General features: G+C 43.0%; 1 protein-coding gene across 3 annotated transcripts in view; it reads left to right on the top strand.

Annotated features, from left to right (window-relative positions):
- The first annotated feature begins 510 nt into the window (after positions 1 to 510).
- Positions 511 to 24207, top strand: part of LOC137429952 (twist-related protein 2) — a 36388-nt gene continuing 12691 nt past the window's right edge. The window contains exons 1-2 of one of the 3 annotated variants that reach the window (XM_068120341.2): positions 726 to 1495; positions 3424 to 4040. In XM_068120341.2, coding sequence (XP_067976442.1) covers positions 906 to 1481 — 576 coding nt within the window. In that variant the 5' untranslated portion in view covers positions 726 to 905 and the 3' untranslated portion in view covers positions 1482 to 1495; positions 3424 to 4040. Of the gene's footprint in view, positions 1496 to 3423; positions 4041 to 24207 lie in introns of those variants that run through there. The other 2 variants (XM_068120340.2, XR_010984979.2) reach the window with 2 other exon arrangements.

Here is a 24207-nt window from a genome sequence, read left to right as displayed (position 1 = left end):
GTTTAACTTCGTTATATCATTCGGGGGAAACTTCCGAACTCCGTTCATCTATATATGACGAACTTGCAATGTGTTTCGACACAACTCAAGTGAGGTCCTCGAGTCGGTACCACGAGTAAAGTGTCTTTATGGGTGGAAGAACACCTTGTTTCATTGAGATTGAAACCCCTCCTAGTGCATAACACCTGTGATGCCCACATCAGAAACTATGATCGTTTGAGTGTCGAACATAGTGGATCCAGAAAGAAATGGTCAAATTTGTGCTTCAATGAATTGTGGGTAATCTATAAAACACCATCATGCCCCCCCCCCCCCCCCCTATATAAACGTTCTATTCGAGTTCTAGTTTACAGTTCTCCGACATGTTAACTTTGTTCCGAACGTCTCAATGACGTTCGTTAGTTCTTTTCCTCGAATGTATCTGCGGATATTAGTTCCTACTTTCTTACAAAAGGCTGCTTTGTTCGATGATTCGACCATGGCGTTTTGCAACCGCAACACGAACGGCCAACTAATTTCGCTGCGACGGGGTTTTAAGAATGCCTGCCACGAAATTCAATTACCAGGGGCAGTTCAGAGGTCGAAACATCTGGGAGACGTTAAAAAGTGCGCCGACCACTTCCCAGGTTCTTACGATTCGGTTCGACGGATGCGAACGTGGATCGAAGCCGTGCGGATAGGGGCGGGACGTATTACGCGAGGGGCGGGGCGTATTACGCGAGGGGGCGTGGCGGAACTCCATAAAATGACACATGGAGCGAACGTGGGGCCAAAAAAATCTTCCCCGAAGCGGTCAAGCCGAGGCGCACGGTGCGAATATCTGGTCCGTTGGGCGATTAATCTCCAGGCTGGAGCGAATAACCGTCTGAGCATGCGGGGTTGATGCTAGACCGAGGAGACCATACATGGAGTCTCCAGCGAGCTCCCCACTGAGCGCGTTGTCCCACTCACTTCCCAGCGAGGAGGAGGGTGAGCGTCCGGCTTCGAGTCGTCGTAACGGGAGGAAACGTCATCCCGGAGGCGCAGGGAGACCCGAGGCGGGTTGTAACGGCAAGCGAAGTCGGCGAGTGACCGTTTTGGGTGCACCCGCACCACCGGTATCCGGAGACCCAACGTTTTGCGAAGGAAGCCCGCCGTCTGGCGAGGAGCTTCTCCAACAGAGAATCCTGGCGAACGTCCGAGAGCGTCAGCGCACGCAGTCCCTGAACGAAGCGTTCGGGGCTCTGCGGCAGATCATCCCGACGCTGCCTTCGGACAAACTCAGCAAGATCCAGACGCTGAAGTTGGCGACGCGCTACATCGACTTTCTGTACCAGGTTCTGCAGAGTGCCGACTCCACCGGAGGGTCTCCCGGAGTGGGCGAGGGTCCTGGCGACGCGCGTCTCGCCGCCGCCTGTAGCTACGTGGCCCACGAGAGACTGAGCTACGCGTTTTCCGTGTGGCGCATGGAGGGTGCGTGGTCCATGTCCGCCACGCTCTGACCCCACGTGAACAGGTACCATGCACGACCGTCGTCACACCCCGTCCGCGCAGACTGTGCCGAGGGACCGTCGCTTGTAGGCATCTTGTACAAACGCCCCTGGAGATTTACTAACACCTATGGATATAAATGGGACGACCCCTCCTGCACAAGTCGGCGAGATGCAAGCTGTGACGTCATGAAAATAATTCCCAATCTTCGTGCCAATTTGTTGGAAGAGCACGGGAGTGTTGTATGAACATCGAAAACCCGCAGACATTCTTGTACTTTCCATAAACTGTGTATATTCGCAAATGCATTCTTTGGAAAGTGCACGTTGTACATTAAAGACGTACGTACGCCGAACGTGTGCAATGTCCTTTTCATGTAGTATTTCCAAGAAAGCTTCATGAGGATTCCATGGATCTGGGGCAGGTTCCCCCTGTATATGTGAAAGAAATTAAATGCTAAAAAAAAAATCCTTAACATCCCATAAAGTATTATAAATGCTGGAATACATAAAAAAACATGTTCGTTATTCATGGAATTCTCAATTCAAAGTCGGAAGAATGTTAACTCGAATCATGGAAGCTAAGTTGATTTCCCAGTTTGATTTTGCAGCACAGGCATGATGGGCCAAACGTCCTCCTCGTGTGACCGAGTTCCTCGCATGAAGCACCCGTCGGTAACGGAGCACCGTCATTCATGGTCTTCTTGACGTGTGCCACGTGGACGCGGTCCATGATGTCGGGCTAGCCGTGGGTCTAGTGTGACCCTGCATCGTCGCCCTCTGGTATCACGTGTCGGAGGTGTGAAAGGGCCGTTTTTGATGTCGGTAGTCGCATCATAATCACAGATTGGGTGACTTCATTGTTAAATGGCACAGAATTGGGCGACTTGTTAATAGGGTCGTCCGTGCCTGGTCACTCGTTGAGTAGACCCGGGTCCACACTCATACTCCCACGGCAGACCATTTCCAAATAACTAATGTTTGGCACCAGATCCCATATTAATGAAGCGCGGGCTCTTTAATTCATTGATTAAATTACATCGTTACGTTCAATCAAGCATCAATGGCTTCTTTCCGTTTCATTCATCACATCGACGTTTCCAGACGTATTTTGTAAAGTATGTGACGTATTTTTCCCCTTGTAAAGTATATGTTCACTTTTCGTTCCGGATAGAGAAAAGAAAGCAAAACAAAACCATGGAGGAAGCGATCGATTCGACGTAAACATTTTGCTCCGTCATTACCTCCGCCACCAAAGGTGGATGTTTGTTTGTCCGGTTGTGAACAAATATCTCAAAACTTTGTGGACGGATTCGGACGAAATTTGGCAGAGATGTAGCGTATGTGACAAGGACCAAATGATTCGATTTGGTGAAGATGTGGATCCGGATCCGGCTACTAGAATTTTTAAAGTGATTCTTCACCATTGGGAGATAGGGCAAAAACTATACATAGCAGGATATCTCAAAAAGTTGTGGATGTATTGGACAAAACTTGTTGGACAGGTTTTGTGTGTGACAAGGAAGAATCGATTAAATTTTGGTGAAGATCCGGATCCGGCTAGTAGAGTTTTAAAGTGATTCTTCACCATTGGGAGATAGGGGCCCAAAAACTATACATAGCAGGATATCTCCAAAAGTTGTGGACGGATTTGGACGACACTTGTTGGACAGGTTGTGTGTGTGACAAGGAAGAATCGATTCAATTTCGGTGAAGATCCGGATCCGGATCCAACGAGTGGAATTAATTTTTAAGTGATTCTTCACCATTGAGTGATATGGCCAACCAGGTGGAGGTATGCTCTCTACTGAGTGCCGTTCTAGTTTCTTTATGTTGGGGGACTATTCCATCTCGCACCCGTTATCCGTGACCAATTTAAATACAAAATGTTTCTCTGGATTGTTCGAGAAACACCTTAAACTTCTTTCTCTTTTTTTTTTTTTTTCGTTTACAGGCCCACAATCAAGCCTACCTGCATGGGCGGAAGGACAGTGAGTGAACGGACAATGACTTGAATTATGACGTCATAGCATTCGAAGATGCCTCTATGCAAGTGTTACCAAACGACGAGGTTGGAGGACACATTGTCGCCGCCAAGAGTTCAAATCGCTAAAACGGAGGTCGTTGCGGGAGCGGAAACAAATGATCGATCATTATTTCTTTATCGATGCAATAATTATAATCGATCGTTCCAGGACGTCCGACAAGGTGACTTCCCAAAATAATCTTAAGCTTGCAACGATTGGGGAATGCAGCCAACGTGTCTCTTTCTACTGCTGTGCTTTTTATGCATTTTAATTAATAATATTATTATTATTATTATTATTATCATCAGCACTACCGCAGTCATTGAAATTGACATTGAGATATTACAATGGTAATTTATTTGTAATTAGTTTGAACTTTTCAAATGTCACCACTGAGTTTGTTGGGGTGAATAACGTTGTCTGGGCTAACGGACAACGTTCATTACAGAAAATGCAGCAATGCATTAAATATACTTTAAAGTTTTATAATTATGCTGTTAAAACCTCAGCGACATTTTAAATATATAGATTATACAGATATATATATATATATATATATATATATATATATATATATATATATATATATATATATATATATATATATATATATATATATATATATATATATATATATATATATATATATATATATAGTATTACGATGCTGTTATGCACATATTCTTGCCAGACCTCCATTTGTATATGCTGTACCCTCCATGCTTATATATGAACTGGTCGAAATTAAATAAAACCGCTTTTTTCAGTTGAGGCAGAATGTTCGCGTGTTCGATTTCGAGCGCCGGCGCGGCGGGGCTTGTGCGCATGCGCGGCCATTTGTACCCGGATGTGTAGATGTTGCGCAGCCAAGGAGTGAGTAAACGTCTCGTGGGAACACAGCTGAATCAACAACTCTGGGCGAGGTTACGCTTACGACCTCAAATGTTTCACGGTGTGGATGGAACCCACGCAATGAATTTTCGCAATGCAATTATTGTTATAAACTTATATATTATATTTTATATATATATATATTTTATATTTAATGCAACTTTCTCTTAGCCCCTTACCTCAAGTGACTATGCCTTGTCTGGGGCGATATCCATAAAATTATATATATATATATATATATATATATATATATATATATATATATATATATATATATATATATATTGCATTAATCGATATAATCTGCAAGTGTTTTCACCTGATAGGTCGAGACGAACACTTGTGTAAATTTTCTTCGATGCACGAATGTTTGCTTCTTAGTTACGGCAGCTAATTGCATGTCGATGAAAACTCCAAATTGCTCAACTTCATCCAAGATTGTTTCGCAGAAAATAGGACTTTTTTGATTTCTGGGTAAAATTTGGGTAATTTTTGTGTAATTGCTCTGGTAAATTATTGAGCATTCAGTGGAGATTGGTTTTCTTTCTGCCCTTGAATTTAGTCCCTCTTCCATAACCCTCCTTGCTTTAACAAAATGCTTTACTTTGTAATTTGAATAAATAACACAAGTAAACTATCCTAATTTAATTTTTTGGGGGATTTTGGGAAATCGTTTTTTATGCACATATTATGTGTTGTTGGCAAAGTTCATGGAGGTGATTGTTCAGTTAAAATAATTAAATTTTTATTTTAAAAAACCAAGCAGAAAAATAACTGTTTTGATTCATTGACTTTTAATGCGATGCTACGGTCTCAGCGATGACAGCCTACGGTCTCAGCGATGACAGGTCACGGTCTCAGAGATGACAGGTCACGGTCTCAGAGATGACAGGTCACGGTCTCAGAGATGACAGATCACGGTCTCAGAGATGACAGGCTACGGTCTCAGCGATGACAGGCTATGGTCTCAGCGATGACAGGTCATGGTCTCAGAGATGACAAGCCATAGTCTCAGCAATGACCGGCTACGGTCTCAGCGATGACAGGTCATGGTATCAGCGAGGAAAGGCTACGGTCTCAAAGATGACAGGTCATGGTCTCTGAGATGACAGGTCATGGTCTCAGAGATGACAGGCCATGGTATCAGAGATGACAGGTCACGGTCTCAGAGATGACAGGTCACGGTCTCAGAGATGACAGACTACGGTCTCAGAGATGACAGGCTATGGTCTCAGCGATGATAGGTCATGGTCTCTGAGATGACAGGTCATGGTCTCAGAGATGACAGGTCACGGTCTCAGAGATGACAGGTCACGGTCTCAGAGATGACAGGCTACGGTCTCAGAGATGACAGGCTATGGTCTCAGCGATGACAGGTCATGGTCTCAGAGATGACAAGCCATAGTCTCAGCAATGACCGGCTACGGTCTCAGCGATGACAGGTCATGGTATCAGCGAGGAAAGGCTACGGTCTCAAAGATGACAGGTCATGGTCTCTGAGATGACAGGTCATGGTCTCAGAGATGATAGGCCATGGTATCAGAGATGACAGGCTACGGTCTCAGCTATGACAGGCGATGGTGTCAGCGATGACAGGTCATCGTCTCAGAGATGACAGGCTATGGTATCAGAGATGACAGGCCAGGGTCTCAGGGATGACAGGCTACGGTCTCAGCGATGACAGGCTATGGTCTCAGAGATGACAGGATACGGTTTCAGCGATGACAGGTCATGGTCTCAGCGATGACAGGTCATGGTCTCAGAGATGACAGGTCATGGTCTCAGCGATGACAGGTCATGGTCTCAGCGATGACAGGTCATGGTCTCAGCAATGACAGGTCATAGTCTCAGCGATGCCAGGCTACGGTCTCTGTGATGACAGGCTATGGTCTCAGCGATGACAGGCTTTGGTCTCAGCGATGACAGGTCATGGCCTCAGAGATGACAAGCCATCGTCTCAGCGATAACAGGCTATGGTCTCAGCGATGACAAGTCATGGTCTCAGCGATGACAGGCTACGGTCTCAGCGAAGACAGGCTACGGTCTCAGCGATGACAGGCTACGGTCTCAGCGATGACAGGCTACGGTGTCAGCGATGATAGGTCAGGGTCTCAGAGATGACAGGCTACGGTCTCAGCGATGACAGGCTACGGTCTCAGCGATGACAGGCTACGGTCTCAGCGATGACAGGCTACGGTGTCAGCGATGATAGGTCAGGGTCTCAGAGATGACAGGCTACGGTCTCAGAGGTGATAGGCCATGGTCTCAGCGATGACAGGCTACGGTCTCAGCGATGCCAGGCTACGGTCTCAGCGATGATAGGTCATGGTCTCAGCGAAGACAGGCTTCGGTCTCAGCGATGACAGGCTAAGGTCTCAGCGATGACAGGCTACGGTCTCAGCGATGACAGGCTACGGTCTCAGAGATGATAGGCCATGGTCTCAACGATGACAGGCTACGGTCTCAGCGATGACAGGCTACGGTCTCAGACATGACACATCATGGTCTCAGCTATGACAGGCCACGGTCTCAGTGATGACAGGCTACAGTCTCAGCGATGACAGGTCATGGTCTCAGCTATGACCTGCCACGGTCTCAGCAATGACAGGCCTCGGTGTCAGCAATGATAGGCCATGGTCTCAGCAATGACAGGCCACGGTCTCAGCAATGACTGGCCACGGTCTCAGCAATGACAGGCCACGGTCTCAGCAATGACTGGCCACGGTCTCAGCAATGACTGGCCACGGTCTCAGCAATGACAGGCCTCGGTGTCAGCAATGATAGGCCATGGTCTCAGCAATGACTGGCCACGGTCTCAGCAATGACAGGCCACGGTCTCAGCAATGACTGGCCACGGTCTCAGCAATGACAGGCCTCGGTGTCGGTAATGATCGGCCATGGTCTCAGTGATGATAGGCCAAAATTTCAGTTAGGAACGGCCATCATCTCAGCAATGGAAGCCAACTATCTTATCAACGAAAGGCCACTATTTCTAGCGATAAAATACCAAGATCTTGGTGATAACAGCCAACTATCTTCGCAATGAAAGGCCATATTCTGAGTGATGAAAAGCCATGATGCCCCATTGAAAGACAATGATCTTAGTGATGAAATGCCAGCGACAATCATTCCATCTTTAGAACCCTTTTTCAATATGATTTCATGATTGCTCAATCATTTGTAGACCACGTATGCACAAACATGTACATACAGTTATAAAGCAAATTATTTCTGCTCACAGCAGAAGTCAAATTCTAATAACAAAAATGCCACAACACGAGCCCTTTTGTGACGTCAGTGTGAATTTCATTACGCCCCTTTTTTGATTCGCAAACCGTGGGATAAAAGGTACTTGCAGATTGCAGAGGCATCTGGTGCCTTAATGCTCTCCAAATGGGTACCGCAAAAAAAAAATCCACACGGACTAGACCTTGTCAACCCATTCGTGCCGGCCTGTTGTGGTCGCTGCAACACCGTTTTAGCTTGGGACTTCAAAGAGTCCCAGGGAATTCCGAAGGAATGACCGGCAGCAGCCGACAGGGGGGTGAATCGGCGGTGAACAATCAGACCAAACCACATGGAATACCAAAGTGTGATAACTTACCTTCTTCCAGGTGCAATAACGTTTGAGAAAAAAAGAAGAGTTTAGACATTCTTTGTCAGTTGAACCTGCATGAAGCTTGCAAACTATTTTCTGTATTATTCAATGGAATATACAATATTAGAAATGTGCTTTGAAGCAATATATTACGATAATTTAAAAAAAGAAATGGAATTGGTGTTTCAGGGAGTTTGAATCCTTCATATCCAACAATGATTTTTCAGCTTGAAGTTTTCATATTTTGTACTGATATCCAGACATAAAGTCATCCGCAATTCAAAATTCTCTTATCATCCCCAATTATGACCCGTGATCTTTATTACCCCTTTAACCTTTCCTAACCCAACCATCTTACATGTTAGTTTCAAATGTTTCCTCCTTTCCTGCCTCTTCTATTTTCCTGTTCATTCATTCCCTTGACGTCTGTCTCACTCTCAGATATCATGCTCTTCCCTGAGCCTCGTTCCTGTAAAGAAAAAAAAGCACAAGCTATTTTTGATGTCATAAAGCATCCTCTGCCTCCAATATACACAATTTGCAAAGCTCGGCTTCTTCGCTGGAGCAAAGCTTTAGGTCCTTAGTCGGTGCAATGGATATACCCTTCAAATCTTACTATAATTCACCAAATGTCTGTCCGTCTGTCCGTCTGTCTGTTCCCAGGTACCGCAAAAACGGCTGAACCGATCGCAACGAAATTTTGGTGGGTAATCCTGGGACCCCCTGGAGTAAAATATGCTATATTGTTTTTCCAATTTTTTCCCAATTTTCCAATTTTTCAAATTTTCCAGTTTTTCCAAACACGATGGAATAACATTTACTGATAGGAACAGTGATGTGGCTTTTATTGAAATTCTACAAATACTGTTTAGATTTTGATGATTTGCGTGTGATATGATTTAACGGATGTTTACATAAATCGTAAAAAAAAAAAAAAAAAAGCCTTCAATTTCTGATATTTTGCCTCTTAATTTGGGCCTCCAAATTGAAGCCACCCCCATAGGGCGGGTACCGTTGCTAGTGGTTATAATGTACATTGTGTGATGCTGTTAAAGGTTTAAGTAAATAATTGTTTTGGAGTGTATAACTGAAAATCCTAAACCTTTAGAAATATAATTTATTTCACTTGTTACATGTGTGTTGTGATACTGTATTCGTGTTTGCAGCTCAAAGGAATTGCATTCAGGAGCTCTTGGCCATATTCTTCTTCTTCATGTTATAAAACTCATTTTTATGACGCTGCACTCAGTCATTGGAGTTTTAGAAAACCGACAATCCGACATGTATGCTTTTAATCTATTAAAACACTCCATTTTTTTCCCAAGTTGTTTACCTGCTGCACACCTTTGATAATGAAATTGCGCATTTATAAGCTACTTAAGTTTTAGTGGAAACTATCTTTTGCTGCACTTGTTTAGGCTCCAAACAACACTTTGTGAACAAGATTATCCTTCTGTGGGACGGAAAAAGATGAACTTATTTGTCGAAATCAATAAATCAATGTGACAACATGAAGGATTGTTAAATAACCGTTGATTGGAAAAATATAGAATACAAAATGATAGAGATAATGAACAAGAGGATGGAATTACAGTCACGACAGATATCACGATCAAGAAATGTGATCAATGATACTTGTAACATATTACTATTCTTCCACCTTACCTGTAGGATGGGGGTGGGGAATGGAATGACCACCAACTTTACCTGTGAAATAGAGAAGAAGGGAGAGCAGTCATCAACTTTACTTATAGTATGGGTATGAAAAGAGGGTGGTCGCTGGTCATACACTTTATCTCGAGATGAAGCTACCATCCACTTTAACTGTGGGGATGGGGGGAAGGGGGGTTCACCCACACTCAGGTAGACCTGCGTGCTTGTATGTGTTGTCAGCATGGGGAGGACCACACCTCCATTATTACTCCGAATGGAAACGAGTTGCTGCAGATGGTTTTCAAATTCCTAGGACCTTCATGAGTGATCGTAACTTTATTCAGCTTTATCGTTGACGTTACCATGGTGACTGAGTGTTACAAACGAGCTAAACATACAAGTACAGTGTAACATAATGACGTGGCCATGAAAGTACATTGTTAGGAAATGCTTTAGAAATGCGAAAAGCACTTTCCGAGCTCAAAAGGGAGATGAAGCATCCCTATTACAAGATTCGGCAATTCCAATCTGAATCGGGTATTTACTATGGATTTCACTTTTGGTAAAACTAAAAATGTGTCGATACGATGTATGTGAAAGCCTCGCCCATAATTCCACGTCTTACAGACATGTCCTCTTTGTAATTTTGGAGAGCAGGGAAAGAACGTCGATGGAATTCCTGAAAAAAATATGGAAAAAAAATCAGTTTTAACTTTTAGTAAACTTTCATAGAACTTTGTACTTTATTCTTTCTCTGATAAAGTTGGCTTTAAAAGTTGTTAATCATGTGAGCTGATATTAGAGAGAATGAGGGACAGATTAATATCCTTCACCTTGAATTGTAGGATGAACTTTCTGTCCAAAGCAATATTACATATTTTCTCAAATCACGATTTCAAACACGAATTTGTCATAATATTGAAGATATGTATCCATATTCTTTAATTTATTATAGTTCGTATTGACTGACACGTTCCCTTAACAGAATCAATGAAGGGTGTATAGATTTGAGACAAAGATATAATTTATGCGAGCAGTCTGACTATGCTCTGGAGTTCATTACAACACTGGTGCGAAAAGATTGAATCAAAGATAATCCATAAACTAATTAAATCAATCACAAGTGTAGTTGAGGCATTCTGAAGGAATAAGGGGGACACACTGGTTATTGATTGAATGTAAAAACAGATTTGATTTTTTCCTATTTAATAAGTGTTGTTGTATCCTTAGGAGTTCCTCAAAATTACTTGAAAGTGCTTTTAGTTTCATATTACAATGACTTCTTTTGTTATCATGTCTCAATTATTAAATTTCCTTTTTTATTCATACTTTGAATGAATGAAATGAATGAAATAAAAGTATGAAAAAAATTCATACTTTTACATCCCATTAAATTTTTTATGTATGTATGCATGCTTGTATATATATATATATGTATATATATATATATATATATATATATATATATATATATATATATATATATATATATATATATATATATATATTATACAGTCACATGAAAAAGTAAGTACACCCCATGTAAAGTTTTGACTTTTTCAACATATTTCAACATACAGCTATTTGATCTTCATTTCAACAATATTGACAGATAAAGGTGATATAATCTATCTATAATTCCAGTAATCTCTGTGTGTTTGTTTGTTTGTTTGTCTGTGACCGCTGTTTCTCGACAACCACGGGTCCGATATACTTTAAACTTGCCAGGTATATTGCTGGGGACCCGAGGATGTGCCTTTTCAAGGTTTCATATTAATCGGACAATTACTTACCGAGCTATGTCCAAAAAACGATTCAACCAATCAGAGAGCAGCGAGCTATCGCGTGTGCCGAACGTGGCGAACACACTCTGCCTCGGATGGCACATTTGAGAGCGTATTCATTTATTTCACGTTTGCAAACTATGTTGGCGCTATGTTGGCGTTAAACTATGTTTTAAAACTAATAAAAACCATTTCATGTAAATAGAGGGGGGGGGGGGGGGGGGATTGTCACTGTACTCGCAAGCCGTTCGCCGTTCGCTTTGGCGTTGCGAATGGTCCAAAACATTTCATGAACCAAACCATTTCATGTAAAGCGTTCGCCGTTCGCTTTGGCGTTGCGAATGAACCAAAACATTTCATGAACCAAACCATTTCATGTAAATAGAGGGGGGGGATATAATTTTAGATATATATATAGTACGGGCATGCCCTAGTATAACAAATATGATGAAACATTTACATTTTGTAGTCCATTGTATAATTTAAATAAACATAAATGCAAATTTCGCATGTGGAAAAAGTAAGTACACCCCTACATTTATCACTACTTCAAATACCTAAAATTAGAATCAGGTGCACCAGCTCAGGTGCAAATGATTAGAACATCGTTAGAGAGTATCTTGGAGGAACTTGTCTTATTTAAACCTCAGACATTTCGTTTGGTTTGCTCATTGTTGTTGAAGTGTGCGGCGTCACCATGCCTAGATCAAAAGAGCTCTCTGAGGCCTTCAGAAAGAAGGTTATAGATGCCTACAAGTCTGGGAAGGGATTTAAAAAGATCTCCAAACAATTTGAATTAAATCATTCGACTGTCTGGAAGATCATCTACAAGTGGAGAAGATTTCAAACAACTGCCAACTTGTTCAGGCCAGGCCGCCCCAGCAAGTTCAGCCCAAGAGCAGACCACAAGATGCTGAAAGAAGTCTCTAAGAACCCCAGAATGTAATCACGGGACCTACAGGTAGCTCTTGCCACTGTTGATGTCAAAGTGCACGAGTCTACCATTAGAAAGAGGCTGCACAAATTTGATCTACATGGGAGGTGTGCCAGGAGGAAACCTTTGCTCTCCAGAAAGAACATCAGGGTAAGACTAAAGTTTGCCAATGAACACCTAGGCAAAGACCAGCACTTCTGGAACAATGTGCTCTGGACAGATGAGTCAAAGGTAGAGATATTTGGCCACAGTACCAGAAGACATGTTTGGCGAAAACCAAAGACAGCATTTGACCACAAGAACCTGATACCAACGGTAAAGCATGATGGTGGAAATATTATGGTTTGGGGCAGCTTTGCTGCATCAGGGCCTGGGCAGATCACCATCATAGAATCCACTATGGATTCTTCATTGTACCAGAGCGTGCTTGAGGATAATGTGAGGCCATCTGTCGGAAAGTTGAAGCTCAACCGAAGGTGGACCTTGCAACATGACAATGACCCAAAACATACCAGTAAATCCACCAAGGAGTGGCTGAAAAGAAAGAAATGGAGGATTCTGGAATGGCCAAGCCAAAGCCCGGATCTAAATCCCATCGAGATGTTGTGGGGGGATTTGAAACGAGCTGTGCATGCAAGAAACCCCTCAAACATCGCACAGCTGAAATAATTCTGCATGGAGGAGTGGGCAAAAATTTCTCCCAGTCGATGTCAGAGACTGGTAGACAGTTATAAGAAACGCCTACTTGAGGTTGTTCCTGCCAAAGGGGGCAATAAATACCACCTGTTAGAGCCAAGGGTGTACTTACTTTTTCCACATGCAAAATTTGCATTTATGTTTATTTAAATTATACAATGGACTACAAAATGTAAATGTTTCATGATATTTGTTATATTATATCACCTTTATCTATCAATATTGTTGAAATGAAGATCAAATAGCTGTATGTTGAAATATGTTGAAAAAGTCAAAACTTTACATGGGGTGTACTTACTTTTTCACGTTACTGTATAAACATGCACACACTATACACATACTTCTGAGGGTATAGCCTTCGAGTTAATAATCAATAATCTCAGAAGATTGATATTTAATATCATTGGATGTGAAATCTGTATTTATTTATTTATATTGAAAATCATCTTTTCACTTCCTCTGAACCTCTCCCTCCCTTCCCTTTCTCCCACCCTCCTGTTAAACTTCAAGGAAAGATTGAGGCTTATTTATTTACATAAGGAACAGCTAACTTTGGATATTACAAAAGACGTCCATTTTTTAAACTCACGAACAAATGCTTTCCCTTTCCTATAGATCACCTCGAATTTGCATTGAGTTAGTTATATTATGTTCAGTGTCATGAAAGTCCCCATCGACATTTTGCTCTTAAATGAAAAGCAACACAAAATAAGTTGATGTTTTTATTGATAGATTTATTGATTGATTGACCAGAGAGCTATCCCACTGGTGGCATGTAACGGGCGATTTGAAACGAACAATGTTCAGTATACTGAACAGAAGGAGGACTGTTGGGTTAGCCCTCGGGTATGCACATTCGTCTCTGAGCTTTCTAACCTTGGTTCGAATTTGGGATCAGCTATAAGCTTCCATCCTGGTGCTTTGCATGCAGGGCGAGGTCTCGATATGTGTGCCGTCCCTCGGACGGACATAAATTCGGAGGACTCGTCTGTCTCAGCACTGGTCGTTGGAACACAATAAAGATCCTACATAGTCTTTCGTGAATATTAGGCGAGTTATCGCCGGCATCCTGAACAAATTACAAATTCCTGTATCTTCAGTCGAACGTCAAGCATGGACAGCCGGTTCGTGAAAGACTTGGGCCAAACCAACCTCCGGGAGGCAGGGGGTTGTATATATATATATATATATATACAGAGGTGTCCATTTTACCCCCACCTTTATCTATGTAGTATATTAGCAACAGCTAGACCAATCCGGATTGAGAGATGCTAGAAACCAAAAACCATATAAGGCCATAAGCTATAGCGTAGCATTAAAAAGCGTCACTTGGTCCATCACATTTTATCAATATGCAGAGCCGAGATTGTCAAATTGGAGTAACTTAGCCGATGTGGATTAACCACTCACTAATTATCATGTCGTCATTGAACTAGAACGGCACTAGACCACGTGAACAGTTTACGTTTTGTATCCCAGAGTAGACCAGAAAATCACAATACAGATTCACATTTAATCAAAATCATCCGTCCACAACCTTTTGAGATATCCTGATTTGTATCGTTTTTGGCCACATCACTCAATGGTGAAGAATCACTTAAAAAATTCTACTAGCCGGATCCGAATCCGGATCTTCACCAAAATCTAATCGTGTCGTCCTTGTCACATACGCTACCTCTCTGCCAAATTTTGTCCGAATCCGTTCACAAATTTTTGATATATTTTGTTCACAAACGGACAGACAGACAGACAGACAAACGGACAAACAGACAGACAGGGGTGAAAACATAACCTCCATCCATCTTTGGTGGCGCAGGTAATGATGACATCATAATTGACAGATTAGCAACATGAATACAGGGGGAGGATCTATTCCACCATTTAAAAAGTGAACTTTGTACCCACAAGTCCGTTAATGTCCATTGTATACTTATTGTCAAAACAAACTCCCTATACTCTCGTATTCATATAATTTTTGTTTTTATTTAAAAACAAGACCTGTTTTGACGTCACACTTTTCTTTGCTTACATCATAAACAACCTCGTGATCTGCGCCTGCAAACGGTGCTCAAGTTTTGCACAAGTTAAGGACGAGTTAAGGAATTCAAATTGGATTTCCTGTAAAATTGCCCACATTCGCCTCCCACGATTGTTTTCCTGGAAGAGAAAGAAGTTACTGCTTTGCATTTCACATTCTGACACTGAAATGCAATCGAAGGAGAGATGGAAAAATATCCCTCACGCAAAGGTTCCTGTTCCAGACCGAGATGCTTAAAGCATGAGCCACAAACCCACACCTCAGTAGGTTTCCTACTGAGGATTAGCCACTTGTCTGATTAATTTAGCAGCCAAAGAGCTGCTCTGATCCCCTCTGGGTACTGACTGTGTCGCAGGAAAGGAAACCAAACGCAGACCGCATTCGGTTTTCATATGCCAGCCGGAGAGTGTTTGTGTTTCTTTCAACCTGATTGTTGACTGACTGCCTGGCACGGTATTATTACCCGACGGCGATGCCTGGCGGGACAGCTCATTGGTTGACCTGTCTCGTGTGGGTTCGATTCACAATCCCACTCTGAACTGTATGGTACGGTGCTTCTCAGTCAGGGCGTTGCTCCAATGATTGCCATCCACGAGATGGGACGTTAAGCAGTGTTCCCTTCTGCCAGTATTGGCTGATGGACTTTCAATATCCCAAGGTGTCCTTCTCGAGAGAATTGTGGTCAAATTCCTGCCTTAGCTGGTTGTGGAGGTACCACTCTCATGCTGGAGTTCTGGCATTCTCTTCCCACTTTTGACTATGATTAGTGGCCCATGGAAGGGCCAGAAACATGCGAGAACTGAGCAGAAGAACAGAGGGGCAGGAACAAGAGGTAGTTAGTAAAGGTGAGCCGAACACACCATCCCTAGTGGGTTGCGGGCACCACGTGCCAGAGATGGTATGGGAAGAGGAAAGGTAGGAAAGGCTTCCCCATAATAGTTTAAGGAGTGTGGTAGCTCAGGTAGGGGTAACGCCTGTGGCACAGATGCTGAGTTTGGAGTTAAAACGAGAATCCACCAGGGAAAGCCACACTGCCCTAGCACGATATTGTGTGGAGGCACAGGAGGAAAATTTGAGGGCCGATCCCAAATTTGTTAGAGTACCAATGCCTGGGATGATGGGTGGTAAATTGGTGGTGTAGAACCACTGTAGAGGGGGGTTTAATGATAAAATGAACGTGCTTTTGAGAATATTAGGATAGAGTAGGGATGCTCCTCCTTTGTACCATTTTTAAATGTCTGCGGCACCCGACCGTTGGAATAATGGTGTCGGGTAATTGGATTTTGCCAGGACCCATTGTGTCTCAAATTTTAGTATAGGGGTAGGCACCACTCCCCTCCGTACCTCCCTCTGTACCTCCCTCAATTGAGCTACTGTGCCAGCAAGCCTTGTGAGGTCATGCCACCTCATCATGTTTATCGCCATATGCGCCTTGAGATAGGGTAGTCAATGGGATTAGTGGGCCTAGGAGGGTCATATTAGTTCAGAATGGATTATTGGGGGAGTATGTAGGCAAGGGGAACTAAAAGGGATCAAGGCGAAGTTAGAGAGGGGGAATTACATGGGCAAGAGCGAGTAGAGTTCGTTAACTGGGAGGTTAGATCAGGTTAGGTTCGGGCCGAAGCCGGCTACCTGATCTACTGCTACCGCACATTCCTGCCTCAATGACAGCAGGTATGAGAACAGCATCAGTGAGCCGGTCTGCAACATCTGCCCACTCAGTCTTGACTTGCCTTGGTTGCCATGCCTACATTGTCTGCCATGCTGCCCTATTTGTCATGTTGCCATGCCACTCACCTGCTGTGTTTGGGTCATTGAAGACCAATATATTTTTCAGGCCTATGTTGAATGAGGACAGTGAGAGCCAAAACGACCCACCTTTGCTCAACACGGGCCGAAGGACTCCAGAGAGAGAGGCCACGTGGTCCCGCTCATTCATCGTTGTGGCCAAGTTTGTTATTAAAGGATACTGATGGCGGCAAAGACCTTTATTCAATATGGAACACGTGGGTCGCAAAGATTGCCACCGAACGGCCACCTGGTCCCACCTGCTTACAGCGGCTACCGGGCCATTTGATCATTGCGTGCCCTCCAGGCCAGAGGGGTGCTTGATGAGGTCTCAGTGGTCACCATACATGACAAGCCAAGGCCCCCCGAGCCCACCAAGGGGGAAAGAGGGAACAATGCCAGGTGGTGGGGCCAACTACTAGAGACTTTGGAACTGTACAAGCCTACATAGCACCCACTTGGTCAAGTCACCCACTTCCCCAAAAGTATAAAAATGTAAATCCAAATGTGAAGTAATAAACTCTATTTAATTGAGAGAATGTAAAGCCTTAGTTACGCAACACATGGTTATCTTCTTTTCCGAGCTTAGAAACACGAACGCACTTACATTGTCCTGTAAACATGGGTTAGAATAGAGGGAGCTGTCTTTTCCGGTAAGTGGAGTCACGTTGACCAATTGAGTACATCTTTACATAACAATTCAATAAAGCCTCGGAGAGGCTGGAGAGAGAAGTGGGGGTAGTGTTGTGGTTTTGGTAGGGTCCCAAAGAGATCCTTGCATAGTTAAAGCTGTTATTTCATAGTTACACTGGTTAGTTTAACTGTCGAAAGTCCTTATTGATAGATATGCGCTGCAATTGTGGAGTTAGAAATCCCATAGGTATCATTTTGTTATTCTACATTCTTTTCTACAACTTCAAGCCATCTGCCACATCTCAGTATCACTAACACATTTTCCTCACAGCCCCCAAAACCACCTTAAACTACTTCATGAACGCTTGAGACAAAATATGTGCCAAAACCTGAGGCTGTCATGAGCCCATTCTCTTCATGGGCACATCAAAACCATTCCGAACAGGTTTTGTGAACACCTGTGAAAGGATATTGTGGAAAGTCCCAAGCTGAAGGCGTCTCCTCACATGGATGAGGGGGGAGTAGAGGCTCAAGTGAAAGGGGGCTTGAGGCTCTGTAAAAGAGGGATGGAGAGCCTTTTACAGAGTAAGGAGGTAGAAAGAGGATCGGAGATTTGAAGCTTGAGAGGAGTTCCGGACCCTGTCAGGCTTCCTGTTTCTAGTTATTCGCACAAACATGAGGGCCCTTTTGTCCTTCTCTCCTTTCGTCCTGCTCCCTTTGCATCCTTCTCTGTTGTTCCTTTCACTTTGCTTGCTCGCTTTTCTTTCTTTCACTCTCCTTCGCCCTTTGTCTATTCAATTCTCGTCACACCATTCGTTCTTTGGTATTCATTCTTTCCTGCATCTTCTGCCTCTGTCCTTTCACTCTCTTCCTTATATTTTCACCTTCTGTCCTTGTACACCTTCACCTTTAAAAGCCCACATCCGCTAGCTGTGTCGCTGGAACCTCCACCTCATTTACTGCACCTGGGCGCCCTGTCAAGAGATGTGTTAAATACATGCCGCGAGTGACGTCACTGGTCCATGGAGAAACCCTGGTGCTGCTGCTGTAGAAGGACCAGGAGGGGAGCCGAAGGCAGAGGGTTCCGGGTTCAATTAGGATGTAGGAGCTAGAACCAACAAGTGTAAGGTGTGCAGGGGTGTGCAGGGGTCCGTCCTGTCCCCATCTATCACTTTCTGTCCTTTTATGATTTTCTTTGCCAATAACTCCTCTCCCTTCCAAATCTGATGCATGATGCCGGCATACTGTAATATATTGAGTTAAGTCACTGGTAAGGTACCGAAGGCGGGTCTGTCGAGTAGTGGATAATTTGGAAAAGTACACGTGTTGTGATTAGTTGTTGTACATATGTCATTGCATTGTTTTCCCTCATTGTAAATAGATGCATTTGATTGCGGTCACTAAAAGCCATTTCCTCAAGAAACGATGTCCTGACTTATTACCTCCACCACAGGTTATGTTTTCACCCCTATCTGTCTGTGAACAGGATATCTCAAAGGATTATGGCCATGTTTGGACAAAACATGATGGACCGGTTGGGTGTGTGACAAGGAAAAATTTATACAATTTTTGTGAAGATCCGAATCCGTATCCAATAATTTTAAATAATTCTTCACCATTGAGAGATGGGGCTAAAAATGATATATAGCACGATATCTAAAAACATTCTGGATGGATTCAGATGACACTTGGTAAACATGTTGGGTGTGTGACAAAGACGCATTGATTTGATTTTGGTGAAGATCCGAATCCGGAACCGGATACGAGAATTTTTAAAAATTTTAAAAGTGATTCTTCAACATTGAGAGATGGGGCCAAAATAATATGTAGCATGATATTTCAAAAAGTTGCGGATGACTTATGACAAAACTAGGTGGATCATTTCACTCGGTGACAATAACAAGCTGATTCGATTTTGGTGCAGGTCCGAATCCAGATGTGGCCTATCAGTGTGATACAAAACGTAAACTGTTCAGCCTGGCAGAGGCACGTGCTCCACTGAGTGCCGTTCGAGTTCTGTCTGTTCTGATGGTGGCTGCTGAGGTGTTGGCCAGCGCTGATTGGTTATCTAAGATTACATCTCAGATGTGGTTATTCAACGTTGGTTCTACTCGGCCGACTGACCAAGATCTGTTGCGTAACTGCCAGCATGGTTCCCGCTCAAACTCTGGATTTTGCGTGTGGTAACAGGATTCTGGGTGTGGGATCCCTCGGACGGTTCTGAGGTGATGCAAGAAATTCTAAAAAAAAAGACACGCCATCCTCTCAGTTATCTAGAGGTGACGTCCATCACAATACCATGTATGTATATGTATACTCGAGTAATAAAAACTTTTTTTTTTAATGCAAAAGGATAAAGACAAAGTTATATTGAACATACACACACACACACGCAGTGTCTTTTCTAGGGCCAACCATTATTCAAAGAAAGATGTTGGGATGGTTTCACATGATCAATTACTTGTGACCATCCCTAACTTGTTTACATACTTTTTCGAGTAATATCCTTCATCCTTTTGCATTAAAAAAATATTTTTATGACTTGGTTCTTTACTTTTTTTGGAAATATATATCGATGTTGTACCATTGATTACTCCCGCCAGGGAGTAATGCTTTCGCTCGTGTCCGTCCATCCGTGTGTGTGTGTGTGTGTGTGTGTTTGTGTGTGTGTGGGTGTGTTCGTGTGTTTGTGAACAGGATATCTGGAAAAGTTCTGAACAGATTTGGATGAAAGTTGGTGGGATGATTGCCCTTGGGATAAGGAAGAATTGATTAGTTTTTGGTGAAGCTCAGGATATTATTCCGGATCCAGGAATTTTTTTGGGGAATTTTTTTTCTGTTTTCCTTTAGAAACCATTTTCTCTGCAATAATTGGACCGATTGAGAGCAAATTTTCACCATAGGAGTGACTCGGTCTGTAGAATATTTTAATGGTAATTATGACGTCACAGGTCACGTGGTTCGGCCGCCATATTGTTTTGAGTGAAAAACACTAAAATCCAATTTTCTCCAAAACGCCTGAACAGATCGAGGCCAAACTTTGCAGGCAGAATCGCATACCCATGACGAACAAAAAAGTCAGCTAGCATGACGTCATGCATCACATGGTTTCAGAGTTATGACATTTTCAAGCACAAACCTTTAAAACCTAGCTCCTCCCTCATTTGTGATCCAATCGAGGGGAAACTTCACAGATCTGTTCAGCATATCAGTCTACTAAAATGTCCTTTTGGAATTTGCGATAGGTCACGTGGTTTGGTAGACATCGTTCATGAAACGCAAATATAAATACATTTATATCTCTTGAACCACTTCATTGATCGCCATGAAACTTCATACTGTAGTAGAAGTCATGAAGTAACAAGTGTGTAAAATTTGAAGATGATTGGATGGACGGTCTGGAAGCTACAAGTTGTTATTGCGTGAAGAAGAAGAGTCTTCGACTGTGGATGATTAATTTATTTATCACATGTACAGACTTGCAGACATCGTTTTACACAATCTCCCGGGTTAATTTGAACCTCAAATAAAATTATAATTCTAGATTTGTCAATGGCTGAGGTATATTAACAAAGGAATAAACAGATTTGGCAAAATTCCAACTTTTTTTTTTTAAAGATCGCATATTCACCCAGGGTTGTGAGTTGCTGAATAAGAAGAAACCTCACATGGGCTTCCCAGACCAAATTAATAATTCTGGTTCTGGCTCTGCGATTTTCAGGTTTATTACTCCCGCCAGGGAGTAACGCATTCGACCGTGTCCGTCCTTGTGTATGTGTGTTCGTATGTTCGTGTGTTTGTGAACAAGATATCTGGAAAAGTTCTGAATGGATTTGGATGAAAGTTGGTGGGATGATTGCCCTTGGGATAAGGAAGAATTGATTAGTTTTTGGTGAAGCTCAGGATATTATTCCGGATCCTGGAATTTTTGGGGGAATTTTTTTGGGAAAGATTTTTTCTGTTTTACTGCATTAAAGCTTTTATTCTTATTCTTAAATGATGTTTTTCTCCTCCAATTCCGAGATATATCAAAATAAATTCTCTGACAGTTAGGGCTTACTTTCTTTTTCATTTATTGTTTTGGGGAGAGGGGATGTTAAACAAAACGTATTATTCCAACGAAACCCACGGCGGGGGTATGCGCTCTACTGAGTGGCGTTCTAGTTTACAAATGTTGTAGTACAAACTTTACAGACTTGCTCACATTGTAATGGTACTGTACATACTTTATAGACGATCTAACATTCTAAATAGTACGTACTTCATGGAAATATGTGTGGATTGTTGCTGTCACCGACTTCTTCATAATATTCCACTGTTAACCACACCCATTTTTGTGTAATTGTCCCGAGGGAAAATATGTCTGGCGACCCCGCCCCCATCAGGCTGATTGACAGTCATAGTCCCGCCCACCCTTCTGTTCTCTTCCTATTCCTTTACAAAGGAATGCAATTTTGCGTAATTTTCGTGAAATTCTTTCAAGCTATTAAGATCTCCGTGGTCTTTTGGGTCCTCGGGAACTTTTGTGTCCTTGGGGACCTTTGGGTCTTTTGGATATTCAGGGGTCTTTGGTAAGTTATGGGTCCTAGGGGTCTTAAAGGATATTTAAAGGTCGAAAGAGTCTCAGCAGTCTAAAGTCTAAAGAAGGGGTCTCAGCAGTCTAAAGGAGGTAGCTACATTTTAATAGTACGTAATACGTAATTAATTGATAGATGTATGTAATTAATAGACACAAAAAGTATTCGTGTCACACACACAAACACACATACACACACACACACACACACACACACACACACACCTCATCCATTTATGGTATATTTACTCAAAACTCACACTTACTTTACTCACTTACTTTCATCCTACTGTCCTTATGTTACACATATCAAGTCATTAATGAAAAAGATATTTGTTTGTGGCAATTGTGCTTGTCTAAAGGACTACAATTGCCATCAGAAATGTATTTCACATCCACGAGATTACTGATGGGGCAGGTATCTTGACTTTTTTCTCCAGAAGATGATATGCTCCATGATGCATCATCTCTCTAGAAGATGATATTGTCCCCCAGTGATCAAACCCAGAACCAGACAGCTCAGGAATCGAGACCCTAAAACAGCCCAGTTGAGTCTACTGGAGGATGAAGACCAACCTCAACTCATTGAGGGCCGCTTGGCATATCCGCCACGTTTGCCAAGTGCCCGTTGGTGATGGGAAGTATCCATGGTAATTTAACTCACACCAGGCAGTCGAGAAAGATGTGTTTTCAACCCCTCGACTAAACAAGCCAGCTCAAGAGATCACGATTACCAACTTAGACATTCTTCCCTTCCAGGAATGACGACTTCATAGATGGAGCCCTAGGCCGAGGAATGGACCTCGAATCGTGGGAAGTGTCACTCCCGATATGTGAAGCAGGACCGGTTTTACTTTTTGATTACTGGGGCCAGGAGTAGTGGATGGGAGAAGTGGTAAAAAAAAATTCTGGGATGTGACTTCCTGATGACAACGAGCTCTCCCTTCGAGCCAAATGTTTATCTCATCATGGCGTCTCTTCCGATGGCAAACCCCGATGTTTGGGCAAAAACATTAACTTTCTGTTCAGGACGCGTCTCTTGACCAGGGAGAAAATGAAACATTTCCACTGGATAATGATTACTTTAATATAAGTAAAATACACTGATGGAGATGTATTGCATGTAAAGCGGCGAACCTTTTTATTTTGGCTTGTTTTGAAAGTGTCGCCATATTGCCTGACGCGCAAACCACATGGAGGGTGAGAACCTGCGGTGTTTACGGCACCGTGGCCCTGAATGGGCCGGGCGTTAGGCTGTTTTGGTCTTCCCTGCCCTTCTCTTGGACCGGCGCATGAAAGACTATTCCTCTGAGACTCGTGCACAGAAAGGCCTGTCAGATGTTGCTGACAGGACGTCACGTGGTACAAAGGCCTATGCTCGATTTTCCGGGCCTCTGAGCAGCTTCGGGTCTCTGAGTGAATAATACTGTTCCCAGCTGCAGGGAAAGAACAGAAAAGAGGAAGGGGTTGAGAAAGTGGGGTGGGGGATTGACAGGGAGAGGGTGTCGTTGAATTATGTCCACTACAATATCTGGAGACTAGGCCGCATTCTCTCCGTTTCCAGAGTCATCCTATAGTTTTCAGGCTAGAATCTTCCTCATCGTATCTTCGACGGAGACCCCATTTTTGTCCCTGAAACATTGACCATGGGTTGTGCAGATGTTTGTATAACACACACTTAATATGCTCTCCCCTGGGTTTCTATAGAGTTTTCAAGTTGTCAGAGTTGGAGGTTTGAATCATATAATCATCCAAAAAGCAATACTGTGTGAGTCTCTAAGGAGCAGACGGACAATTGCAGGTCAATTTACCAGGTAGGTGGTCAGGTTTCCAGGTGGGAAGTGGGGGTGGGAAGGATTTTCGGTTTAGGCAGGATCCCACTCGATGAAGGTCTACAATGCCTTTCCAGAGACCATAGTCCATTGAGGTTCTCACTTAATGTGCAAGAGACTTCGAAGTTTTAGTGGTGTGCACACAAGGTTGCTGCACCTTGGAGCATATGATTCGATCTGCATTTTTACGATCTATTCATGGCATACCTGCACAGTATGATACATACACCTTGGGTGACTCTCACAATATGGTTGGGTAACCAATAATGGTCTTTTTCAGCTTACAAT

The sequence above is a fragment of the Myxine glutinosa genome, chromosome 6 (assembly GCF_964187855.1).
Source record: "Myxine glutinosa chromosome 6, kmMyxGlut1.1, whole genome shotgun sequence".
Lineage (NCBI taxonomy): Eukaryota > Metazoa > Chordata > Myxini > Myxiniformes > Myxinidae > Myxine > Myxine glutinosa.
The sequence above is the reverse complement of the archived record's forward strand: the minus strand, read 5'-3'. Positions and strand labels throughout refer to the sequence as shown.